This window comes from Anomalospiza imberbis, chromosome 17, assembly GCF_031753505.1.
Source record: "Anomalospiza imberbis isolate Cuckoo-Finch-1a 21T00152 chromosome 17, ASM3175350v1, whole genome shotgun sequence".
NCBI classification, from domain to species: domain Eukaryota; kingdom Metazoa; phylum Chordata; class Aves; order Passeriformes; family Viduidae; genus Anomalospiza; species Anomalospiza imberbis.
The window spans coordinates 8,275,450-8,288,263 of NC_089697.1; the positions used below are offsets into that span (position 1 = coordinate 8,275,450).

Sequence of the window (12,814 nt, forward strand, 5' to 3'; positions counted from 1 at the left end):
TGTGGTTTGGATGATAATCTGGAAGACTTCACTGGGTGGATTTGGAATGTCTCAGGCCATCCCTTTTAAGTGAGATCAGTGGGAACTTTTGTGACACAGACAACTTGGTCTGTAGTTAACACAGGAACAGAAGATGTGAAAATGCTGGAAAATTGGGGGCCTGGGTCTTGCAAAGGGCAGCTGTGATGTGTAGCAGGGCAGCAGTGCAGGCAGCTGCCTGCTGTTAGAGGTGAAGTCTGCTGAAGGATGAAAGAAGCTCTTTCCACCTCCTCTCCCCACAATTCCCAGGAGTTATGGGGTTAGGTGTGACCTGGGAGAACAATAAATTGCAGAACTGCTCTGAAAATAAAGCCAAGGCCACATTCTGTAGGAAAGATGGATTGGACAGTGAGATGTGCAATAAGGAAAGTGCTTTCTCTCTGCAGAGATCAATATTCCTACCCAAGCAGGTAAATATCAGGAGAGGGTTTTTTATTAGCAGTGGTGATTTTCTTCTTAAAAAAGAAAAAGTAAATTGGTGAGAAAAAAAAAAAAAGAAATCTTTATTTTTCTTGTAGTTCAGTTAATTATAAGTATCCAGGGGTGAGTTCTTACAGCAAAACCATAAACCAAAGTGCTTTATTCAGTATTATGGGATTTATTAACATAGCAAATATTCTCTCTGCTGCTGTTGGCTGAACTCAAGTGCTGGAAAAAGCTGAGGAATGGATGACCTGGGGACTGAGCTCTCCCCCAAGCAGCTCCTTGACTCTTGGTAAATCTGGGCAGAGATCTGGCTTTGCAAGAACCAGACCTCCCTTCATGTCCCTCAGCCAACAACACTCACCATCAATTACAACTTCTAACAGCAAAAATAAGGAGCAGAATTTAAACTTTCACTGAGGTTTGGACGGACAACACCCTCAGGCACATGGTGGGGTTCTTGGTGTTGCTCTCTGCAAGGCCAGGAGTTCACCTCTGATCCCTGTGGGTCCCTTCCAGCTCTGGATGTTCTGTGGTTTATGGTTTTATGCTGTGGGAAGAGCTGAGCTGGGGACATGCTGGGTTACCCTTTACCGAGCTGCAGGTCAGACAGGTCTCATTTGTTTTGGGTGAGCATTCAGCTGAAATCCTTCTCCCCAAGCCCACAGCCATAGCAGCCACAAAGCCTTTCCCCTGCTCCAAATGCCTCTGGCCCCCAGGGCTGGGGACAACTTCAGCAGGCGGGAGAAAGCCCGACTGCAGGAGGAACAAAGCTGTGTTGGGCCCTTGTGATGCCCCTGCTCCAAAGCTCGAGACCTGCCCTTGTGAAGGCTCTACTTGAGTCTGAGCAGTTGCCATGTCTGTTTTCCCAAGTTTTTCATGAGAAGTTAGAGTCTAAATATGCCTTTCTTTTTAAAAATTATATTTTCCTTTTTTTTTTCCTCCAGGGAGGTTTGTTAAGTATTTAGAGAGCTGTCAGTGGGCTCCAATCTCTCTCTGGGTACTCTGGAATATCATTGCAGAGTACAACAATGTGTATCCAGAGAAGGATGCCTCTCACCCTGCAATGCTTTATAGGGAAGGTGGCTACTCTCCATAGTTAGAGCTCCTTTTTTTAAATGAAAAGGATCTCCAGCAGCAGCTGGTGTGGCCTTTGATATCTGCTCAGAAGAGAGACTCAGACTGGCAGCAAAGCAGGCTCTGCCAGAAAAACTCCAGCTTGCTTTCCCACTCATTTTGCTGTGCTTCCTCTCAGCTATTTTTGTGGGTATTTATGCAAAAGCAAATTTTTCCTTCCTTCAACAGGAGGATCTCCTTCGGACACATCCCAGGCTGCAGCCCTGATTGTGCATTTGTGCCTTCATGCTGTGTTTGCCCTGTGGGTCTCTGTGGCAGCAGATCCCATCACTGTCCCTTTGCAGAATCAGTTGGTTTTTCCCACCCCTGATCTTCACTCCCCAGCCCCTGCCCAGGGCACTCTGAAGGACCAGATCTTACCCACCAGCCTTCTCCTTTGCTAAGGAGAACCATGGAGCTGAGCTGGGAGGGATGGAGGGTAGAATCCAGCAGCAACAGATGGAGGAGGGGAAGTTGTCCCATCTCTGTGGTGAGGACTGTTTGTGAGGTGGAGAGGCTGAAGAAGGGAGAGAAGAGGACAAAGGGAACCTGTTGGAGTAAATCCAGAGGAGGCCACAGAGATCACAAAAAGGGCTGGAGCATCTCAGCTACAGAGACAGGCTGAGAGAGCAGGGGGTGTTCAGCATGGAGAAGGCTCTGGGGAGACCTCAGAGCCCCTTCCAGTGCCTAAAGGGGCTCCAGAGGGCTGGAGAGGGGCTTTGGACAAGGGTCTGGAGTGACAGGACAAGGGCAAACAGCTTCAACCTGCCAGAGGTGAGGTTATATTGGATAGTGGGAAGAAATTCTTCCCTGTGAGGGTGGTGAGGCCCTGGCACAGGTTGCTCAGAGAAGCTGTGGCTGCTCCATCCCTGGAAAAGTTTAAGGCCAGGTTGAAAAAACCTGGTCTAGTGTAAGGTGTCCCTGCCCATGGCAGGGGGTTGGAATGAAACATCCTTTAAAATTCTGTCCCACCCAAACCAATCTATGATTCTGTGGTTCCATGAAATGGAATGTGGGAAGAGTAGCCCATAAGCCAGAAGTCCTGGTGCTGCGTGAGGAACAGAGATGGACTATAAGAAAGTAGAGCATGTGCTGTGTGATGCTGATGGATATTTGGCACAGGGTTTTTTTGGACCCCTTCTTGTCATGTCTGAGCTGCTGCCTGCCTATTTTGAGTGGCCCACAGTGGCTGCATGCACTTGCCCTATTGCCTATTTAGACTGGGGATTCATGACACCCTTGCTCAAAATGTGGCAGCAGAAGTACCAAGGTCACAGCTCCTTTTGAAAGGGGGAGTTTTAGAATTTTTCCAAGCAAAGGGATTGCTATTAGACTGAGTGCTGTTAAATCAAAGAGGTCCATGGCTCACAAACTCCCTTTGTTCCTGCTTTCAGCACTCTGAAGCCTGGATAGATTGCATGACAGAATGAAATAATCAATAAATAGAGCAACATGGTTTTGTATCTTGGCAACAATGATGCTGCTGAACCATGTAAACTGACTTTGCTCTCTCTCCCTCAGTGCAGAGATCCCGTCTGGCTGCAGGGAAGGAGTGATGCCAGCTCTCCACAGTGCTGGGGGACACAGACAGCCCCTTCTCCCATCTCAAGGTTTGTGCTTCAGCAACCTCTAAACTGTCCTTGGGTTAGAAAGTGCACAATAATATCCTGCCCCAGCTGGGATCACCTTCACCCCAGAGTACAACATCTCCCATGTTCGGATTCACAGAATCTCACAGTCCTAGAATGGTTTGGGTTGGAAGGGACCTCAAAGATCATCTAGTTCCAACCCCTTGGCATAAGCAGGATTCTCAGGAATTTGGTCTTCCTGTGGCTGAACTGCTGGAAGGGCCTCTGAGAGGAAATCATTCCCTGTTCAACCAGCCCACTCTTGCAGCAAAAGGGGTTTTTCCTCCAGTCCATGTTATTTCTGAGAGAGGATGTAGCTCCAGTGCTGATGGAGTCTCCTGCTGCCAGCAGTGGTCAGGGAGACATTGCTGCTTCCCTCCCCTCTGGACCTGAAGCCAGGCAGAAAGGGCTGGAGCCTGGAGCAGCACCAGCACTGCCAAACAGCACATTTTCAGCGTAGTGAAATGAAGAATGATCCTTCAAGAAACCAAGCAGGAAACTTGATTTTTCCAAGGAAACCACTGAAAGAATCAGCACCTTCCCATAGACTGGTTTTGGCTGCATTAGATCTCTGTTTTCTTGGCCACAGAGAGGAGCCCAGGCAGAGCCTGAGCTGGCTCTGTCCATTCAATAAACATCAGTTTCTCTGTGTGTTTCCAGCCTGGCATGTGCAGTGAATGCTCCAAGAACAGCTCATGTCATGCTGATTTCATTCAGTGACGAGGAATAAAAACAGAAGCTCTGTAGTCAACATGAAATTAAGATTAATGGCTTTTCAGGTTGATTTCCTCTGTGTGAAACAAACCCCATATTGTGATTTGGCTATTTAATGTTTGCTCAGTGTTAGTCATTAATAGCAACTTCTTCACATGCATAGGTCATTTGCTTACACATTTTGGAGTTTCCCTCATCTCAGCCTTGCACTGCTCTTGCTTTGTTTAACCACAGAAGAAATCACAGAATCACAGGATGGATTGTGCTGGAAGGGACCTTAAATGTCATCTATCCAAGCTTCATGACATTAAAATTTCTGGAGATAATCAGAATTACGCTGCCTCCAGGCACCCAGCGTAATGGGGCAGAAAATGAGCCCAGCCCCTGGTGCTGGTGTTTACCCTTGTCCCTGAGTTCCAGAGGTGACTGGGAGGTGGCAATGGAAAGCCAACCAGGGCTCTCCCTGTGGTTTGCTTTGGCATCTGCACCGGGGTTTAATTTGCATGTGCTTGGCTGGAAAACGGCTTCATCTTCTGGTGAGTGTCAGCGATGCCACTGAGCCCTTCTGCCTGGGGCTATCCCCCAGGAACTGTAGGGGATGAGCTCAAGACCAGGCTGGATGGGGCTCTGAGTATCCTTGTGAGTGGATGGTGTCCCTGCCCATGGCAGGGGGTTGAAAGGGGATGATCTTTAAGGTCCCTTCCAACCCAAACCATTCTGTGATTCTGTGATTGTGTGACTGATTCTGTGATTCTGTGATTCTGTGAGCTGGTGGCTCTGACCTGCCCCATCCATCATGAAATGGTGGCCATCAGCTTCACATCCCAGCTCCTGGCCAGCGTGGATGAAGGAGCTCAGCTGGGTGTGGCCACGGCATGAAGGATCCCCCTGAATCCATCACACGGATAAGGGGAATTTAATTACATCCGTAGGATTTCCATCAACGCTAAGCAGCAGCAGGCTGGGCCTCAGGGGAGATTTTTCATTGCGTTGAAATCTGACTTTGTTAATTACCAGTCTCTGATCTCATTTGAGGGTTAAGTTTATGAAAGGGAATCCTTATTTCTCTGATTTCCTTATTCATCTGGTTTATTGAGTCTTGTACAGGGGATGATTTGGACCTTAGAAACTCCCAAGGTGTCTCACATTTCTGGCATGAGCTGTGCAGGAGAAGCATCGGAGCAAGGGGAGGTGATGGAGATGTGCAGAAGTCCTGGTGAAAGCCAGAGAAAGAAAACATCTCAGGAAAACTGAAAATGAGGACAAAGGTCTTGCTGCCAAATTATAGCTTATTTTACCCCCAAAGGGAACTCCCTCTTCCCACATAAGATGCTGATGGCAGGACCCAGAGCGCCCACCCCACCCAGCCAGGGAACATAGTGGTGGGGGGCTTTAGCAGAGTGACACCAGCCTTTGGTGCACCCCAGGCTGTTCACTTCCTCATGGGGAAAGCTTCCCATCCTCCGTTTTCCCAGGAAGCACCAGACTTGGCTGTAGGCAGTAAGTAGAGTGCCTGGTTTTTATCTACACATCAAATTTACTTTCTTTTTTAAAGAGAAAATAGCCACTGAACAGCCCTTGAAGCTTGGGGCTAGTGTCTAATTCCACTTGAAGAGCTTTGTTAGATAATTGCAGTATTTTTCTGAGAGAAAATAGAACAATCAAGGCCTGTAATTAAAAGCCATTCAGGCAGCTTTGATCCTTCTCTCTGCATCTTCACTTACCAAACACAAATGCCAACAAGGACTCGAGGCACTATTTACAGTCACTATTCTTGGCCTTTGCCTTTAAATTAACTCCTCTTCCTCACTTCCAGTCAAAAGGAGGAGGAGGGAGGGAAATGTGGCTTGTGGCTTTTCAACTGGTGTTTCTTTGAAAAGATCTTTTTTAAGGATGCCTGATATCATGGAATAATAGAACCATTAAGTTTAGAGAAGGTCAATGAGGCCAACTATCAGCTCAGCCAAATCACCACGTTCACCACTAAACCAAATGAAATGCCACACACACAGGTTTTTTGAACACTTCCAGGGATGGTGACTCCACCACTGCCCTGGGAAATCTTTTCCAGGGCTTGGCCACCCTTTTGGTGAAAAAATATTTCCTAATATCTAATCAAACCTCCCCAGGCACAACTTGAGGCCATTTCCTCTCATCTGTCACTCCTTGGTGACAAGCCTGGAGCTGCTCTGGAGGCCTCAGACCTGCCATAGAATAAGAGTTTATCACCCCAAAACTGCCTCCAGGCACAACCTCAGCTGCAGTGGTCGTGTGGATGGGACAAGACCCACACACATGCCCAGGGCATGGACAGGGAGCTGCCAGGGCCATGTCCCACAGCCCACAGAGGATCCTCAGGTGACCTCCTGACTCACTGTGAGAGGGAATCCAGACTGGGAAGTCCCCTTCCCTTCAGCAGCAGGTGGGAATGTCAAACCTTGATGTGCTGAGACCCTCTGAAGGCACCAAACTGGGCTTGTTTCTCCCAGAATTGGCAGTAAACCCAGAGGGTCACCATTTCCTTGGGTTTATGGTGGGACCACTGGTGGCTCATCAGCACCCAGGGGCTCCCAGCAGTCCCAAGGAAAAAAGGTGAGTGCTACACATGTCAGGTTTTACATACCCTTCTGCTTCTCATCTTTTATAGTCCAAGTTTTTGCTTATCCATGTTTAATTTTTATTTTCATATTTTTCTCACATCAAGATACTTCTGAGAGCCAGGCCTTCAACTCTCAGTGGGGTATTATTTCTTTTCTCACCCAAAAATCGTGACCAGCCTTAGGGAGGCAGTGTGAGACTGTCTAAAACCCAGGGGATTAGAGCTTCCCGAGAGAACAAGATGCAGCACAGCTTGGATGAGGACAATTGATCCAAACAACCAATACTGCTGCAGCACGAAGACTTAAAAAGCATCAACTGCTTCCGATCCCCTGCCTTAGCTCAGATGCCTGCGTTGAAAGCCTGCAGTGGGAATATGAGCCCTAATTCCTGCTCCAGGGCAGGAAATGGCTCCCAGGGATGACGGAGCAGAGCCCTCCAGGGCTGTGTCCTCACGGGTGTGACAAAAGGAAGGCGATTCCTCCCCGCAGCAGGAACCTGCTGCTGCAGTGGGCAGGAGCAGCAGAAGGGCTCCAGCTCCTGCCGTGTGCGGGGAGCTGCGTGGCTGCACCGCACCTTTGCACCCACTGACACAGCACACGCTGTCCCAGAAGGAAATCTTCCCGGCTTTCAGGCTGAGCTGACTTCCCTGCTCAGTGCATGGCTAGGAAGGGGTTAGGAGGAGGAGGGAACCCTGGGGCTTCCTAATTCAGCCTCACACGGGATGCTTGCTTTGGGAGGGGATTTATTCAGTGAATCATTAATGGGGTTTATTTCCCCGCTTCCAGTCTTCAAGATGCAGCTGATGTGGGCTGGTGTGACAAGCCAGCCCCAGCAGTGGGAGGACATTCAAAGGAACGGGCTGGCATGCGGGGCTTCCCTGGCGGGGATCCTGTGCTGGGAGTGGGCAAGCGTCTCCTTGGAGGCGTTTTCTGCTCTCCCAGAAGAAGCCGAAGCAGCCTGGCTTCTGCCGCTGTGCTCCGAGGGTCCACCCAGGCACGGGAAGCCCGAATTTGCTGGCTGCCCGCAGGAGCAGGGTGCCAGGCTGTGTGTGAGGCTGCAGAGGCGCAGCGATGCTGAGCTGAAAGCAGCGAGTGCCGCTTAGTGCCGCCGGGCTGAACCGCACGGCCCCGCACCGGCCACCCGGGGCTCCGCGGGAGCTGGAGCCTCTCCTGGGCACGGGAGGAGACCTCGGCCGATGCAAATCCTTCTTCCCTTGGAGCCTGGCACCCACGCGAGGGGCCAAGACTCGTGTCAGGTGTTTGACATGGAGAAAATCGTGGATGTAGCAGGATGCTGCCATAAGGAGATGCTGAGATGGGGCTGCTGGTGCTCAGAAAGGGAAGGGTCAGGGGATGCAAGCAACGTCTGTAAGTACCTGTGGAGGGTTCAGAGAGGAGGGAACCAGACTCTCCTCAGTGATATCCATTAATAGGAGACATGAACTGAAACATGGAAAATTCCATTAAATCATAGGAAGGAAATTCACTGTTAGAGTGGTGAAGTACAGGATTGTCCACAGTAGCTGTGGTATGTCCATCCTTGGAGACATTGAAACCCAAGTGGACACGGTGCTGGGAAATTTGACCCTGCTTGAGCCATGCTGTGATTCTGTGACTATGTCTTGTGATTTAACAGAAAAAGCTCCAGCAATATTACTGTGGTGTTTGAAGTGGGTAACTCACACTGAAAAGCTCCTCTCCATAAAAAAAAAACCAAAAAACCAAAAAACAAACAAACAAAAAACCCCCCCAAAACCCCAAAAACCCCCCACAAACAAACAAAAAACAAACAAAAAACAAACAAACAAAAAAACCCAAAACAAACAAACAACCCCCCCCAAAAAACAGTAGTTTTTCTACTTAATAAAATATATTGCCTTTCCTAGAGCCCCAATGCCAATGAACAGCGATGTTTCAGCTGATTGGCCAGCTTGTGTGAGAGGTGACATAATTTGGGTCAGTTTTCTCACTCAGACAGATTTTTCCGCCTGGGAAGCCCATTGCCAGCAGGTGGCAACCATGCTAAAGCAAAATTCCTGGAGAAGTTTTGCCTGCAAGAATGTGTTCTCTCGCAGTTAGCACCTTTAATATGGAGAAGGCAACACAGGAGTGATCCACACATCTGTTTTTAGATTTCTTTAAATGAAATTGCCATCCCGAGGTATTGAGGGTTGTCAGTTTTGGTGTAGGGGTGCTCAGGGCACTGAATTGCCCCGAGCAGTCTCACCTGGGATCTCCACCCACACCCACCCACTGCTCTGAGAGCCCATTTAAGCTGAGAACTGCAGTCTCCTTTCCTTTTGTGTTACCTCTCCTGCACTTTCCTGGGGGAATCTGGACAGGTAAGAGCCGAGCTTGGTACTTGGGTCGGGGGAAAGCTTAAAAGAAATATTTTAGCTAAGACAGACTTCCTAAAACCAGTATCGTACAAACTTCACAGGGCCAAAGGGTGTGAGAATGAGTTTTCCAAGCTTTCAATATAGAGTTTCTGATCTCCAGACTCTCCCAGTCAAGTCCTGGTTTTGTTCAAGTATTTTGACTACTTATCTGTGAGAGGAGAAACTTTATATCTGCAGTGCTCACTGGAGTTTTTCTTATGGCTTACAAAACATCTTAATTTTGTTACAAACCTACTGTGTTTTTTTTTTATAATGGGCAAAATGCAATATATATAGCAAAGATACGGCACAAGTAGCATAAATTTTCTCTTGTGAAAGAAGGACCAGTCTCTTTTTTTCCCCCATGAGGTTTATTTCATTACTCACTCTTAAATAAATATGTATTTGACACTTAACAGGAACAACTAGTTCAAAATAATTTCTATCACAAATTCTCACAGTTGTTATAGTATTTGTATGGTGTGTTGTTTAGCACTTTTTTTGAGACTCAAATCTTCCTTTTGGTCTAAATTTAACAAGTCAGAAAAGAGGAAATTTGTGGTGGGGTGGAAGATGGACGTCCTTCAAAATCAAAAGAAAGCCATAACACACCGGAACATACATAAACATTGAAAATAGTTTCTTTTCTCTTCCAAATACTCATCCTCTGTTTTACTGATGTTTCATTGAAAGTGCCCATTAGCTCTGCTCCATTAAACAATCCTCCCTAATAACGCAGTGATAAAGAACTGAGCTTTGCACTCGTCTGGAAATCGGTCTCCAGCCTGACCGTGCTGTACAGCAGATGGCAATAAAGGACCACTCTGTGGCAGAAGTACACCCCTGAAAAGGACATGTTCTGTCCTTAATAATTCAGAGAGTGCAACTAAAAATCAGGGTCTAGAAATGCAACTCTGAGAAGCTGGTAGGAGAAAAGAGGGGAAATACAAGAGTTGCAAGTGGGCAGGACAAATCCTGATGCTGATGAGGATTACAAACAGACCACACATTACATGTAAACGAAAGAAAGGACATTGTGCATTCATTGGCCACTCCTCCAGTCTGCAAAGTTGCCCCTGAAAAGCCCCAGAAGGGCAGGGACCTGCCAGCCCCAGCCCCCTGTTCAAGAAGTTCTGCATTCCAGCAACTTCCGGAAACTTTTCCGAAAACTGTCATCCAGGAAAGCGTACAAGAAAGGATTCAAGCATGAATTGGCATAGCTTAGGCTGGTGATGAAGTAGGATATCCCAATGACCATGGAGGTTTGGGGTAAGTCAGTGGTCAGAGCCACGATGGTGGCCAGGTGGAAGGGGGTCCAACAGAAGAGGAACACAGCCAGGACTATGAAGACCATAATGGTGACTTTCTTCTTGGCTTTGTCCAGGGCTCTGGCATTGGAGTTCAGGTGCATGTTCCTCAGCTTGTAGAGCATCATGGTGTAGAGGATGCAGATGGTGGATACTGGAATAGCAAAGCCAAGGATGAGGGTGTAGATCCTGCTGGCCTTGAACCAAAACCTCTCAGGCTTGGGGAAATTGAGACCACAACTCTTGATCTCCAGGTCATCGGTGTAGACATTGGCAAAGATGATGAAAGGGAGAACTATGATGGTGACCAGGATCCAGATGCACAGGCTGACAATCCTGGCTGCTCGGTACGTGCGGTGGGGCATCCTCTTGGACCTGACTGTGGCCAATACCACCAGGTACCTGTCTATGCTCATCACTGTCAGGAAATAAATGCTGGAGAAGATATTGTAGTGGTCTATGGACAAGATGACCTTGCAGAGGATTTCTCCGAAGGGCCAGTAGCGGAGGAGATGCTCTGCAATATTGATGGGCAAGACAAGGGTGAACAAGTCATCAGCGATAGCGAGGTTCAGGATGAACATGTTGGTCACAGTCTTCATCTTGGGGGCCTTGAGGATCACATAGATGACAGCAGTGTTGCCTGTAAGTCCCACAGCACAGATCACAGAGTAGATCACAGGCAGGACAACGTAGAAATCAGCTGCCTGCTCTTGGAGGGTGAAGTTGAACCTCATGCTGTTTTCCGGGTAGCAGCTGTTGCCTGCATTGCTGCAGGAGCTGTTCAGATCATCCCAAAAGGAGATATTTCCCATGCCTATTGATCACAGACCACCCTCAGATACCACTGAAAGCCTCACTAGCTGAGGAGTAAGAGGTTTTTTGTTTGGTTGGGATTTTTTCCCCCTCCTGTGAGAAGCAGCTGTTACCTCATTTAGATGCAGCTTATTTTCAAAGTGGAGCTGTGAGGCTTCATGGACCACCTAACTTTACCTCTTCCCCCTGTTAAATTTTGAAGTGATGAGGGAGGAAAAAAATGTTTGGAAGACATAAGGCTCCATGAACCAAGAAAACAAGAGAATAATGACTTTCTAAATAAGTCAAGGAACTCTTCTTTCCGAGAGCATTCTGGTGAGCTTTGGCTTTTCTTTGCTGGAGGAGTTGAGCGGCTCCCGTTCAGCTGTCTGCAGTGAGAGTTCTTCTGGGGCTTGCAGGAACAAGGAGGCAGAGGGGGGAATTTCGTGCCTGGCTGGCTGTTCACAGCCCTTGGAGGACCTGAGGGATGGCTGCTGTTTCTCTGGCACAGCGCTCGCTTGCCGTGCAGGAGCAGAACCGTTCCAGTGGTTAATTAGCGCCTTCCTTTGTGTCGGAGTTCAGGCTCTTCATGGACTGGGATTTCACAAACAATGAAGAAGTTTCTGACACTGCTACTCCCCACTCCCAGGGTCCCCTAGCAAAAGAAGGAGGGGGAAATAGTTCAGGGAGTATTTCTGAAATTAACAGTTAAAGGGGATTACCCTGCAATCAAAGTACACCTTTAAGCAAGGGTGGGCTATGAACTTACTCACTCTGAAAACCATCCCCAGTACAAACAACTGGCAGCACCCCAAATTTGGCACAGACGGACAGACAAACCTGTACATCTCAGAAGTTCAGGATTAATTAGGGAAGAAGGAGAAAAGTACTCTGAAAGCAAATCCACTTTAGAGACACAGCAAGAATCATCCCATCTGTAGTAGTTACCACATCCATCACTATTGCCTGACCCATACTTCCAAGAATTCCTCCACAGGGAATGAGCAAACAACTGACCCCTACCCCCATCATGAAGATCAAAGGTTTGGCAACCAGTCCCAGGCTCTGCAAAGAGAAGTGCCTAACTTCTCTTGCCTTTTGTTGTCGCACAGCAATAAAGTGAGTGGGACTGCCGGCGCTGGGGACGGAGGGCTGAAGTGTCCCTTACCTGGGAAGTGGCTCCGCTGCCTCCTCCAGCACCTGCTGCTTGCACTGGTGAGCCTCTTCCCTCTAATCCGAGTTGGAGGAGGGTCTCTGGGTTGCTGACGTACCGGGATTTGCAATCAGATCAACACGATGCTTCTGTGTGTGCGCGTTGTGTGTCTGACCAATTAGCACTTGCTCAGATCAGGGAAGGGGGGAAACAAGGGTTTTCTCTCTGCAGGATTATTAAAATAGTCAATACGGTGGATGTTTCCTTCAGGAATGAGGGAGCTGTTGAGGGACAGGCAGCACCCAGGACTGGCTGAGTGAGGGATGCATGAAACAGTGGGAAGCAGGGGTTTAAACTGCTTCAATAGGGAACAGTGGCTGGTTTTAACAAAGGGAGTAGGAGGAGGGTGAGTAACATTACAACGTACAAAATAAACAAATAAATAGAGTACCTCTCCAGGTCTGTGCTGTTTTCGGCTGCTCTGGGGGAGTTTGACTGGGTTTCTCCAGCTGGGTCTCTGATCCGGCTTTGGAAATTCAATGAAATCCTTCAGATGTGCATCAGGAGGTGCAGGAGTCCCATGAAGCTTGTCAGAAATGCTCCCCAGGTTATAGAGCAACAATGTAAGATCACTTTACCAGCACATCCCTGAAGAAAAAAA

The 12,814-nt window shown here is 48.1% G+C and overlaps 1 protein-coding gene across 1 annotated transcript; it reads right to left on the bottom strand.

Annotated features, from left to right (window-relative positions):
- Positions 1-9,248: 9,248 nt before the first annotated feature.
- NPBWR2 (neuropeptides B and W receptor 2) lies at positions 9,249-11,189 on the bottom strand. Its single transcript, XM_068207867.1, has one exon. The coding sequence runs from the start codon at positions 11,018-11,020 to the stop codon at positions 10,022-10,024; it is 999 nt and encodes a 332-aa protein (XP_068063968.1). The 5' UTR covers positions 11,021-11,189; the 3' UTR covers positions 9,249-10,021.
- Between the last annotated feature and the right edge of the window lie 1,625 nt (positions 11,190-12,814).

Bases quoted from the DNA above. Each gene is read 5' to 3' on its own strand.
- NPBWR2 (XM_068207867.1), bottom strand. From the start codon at position 11,020: ATGGGAAATATCTCCTTTTGGGATGATCTGAACAGCTCCTGCAGCAAT.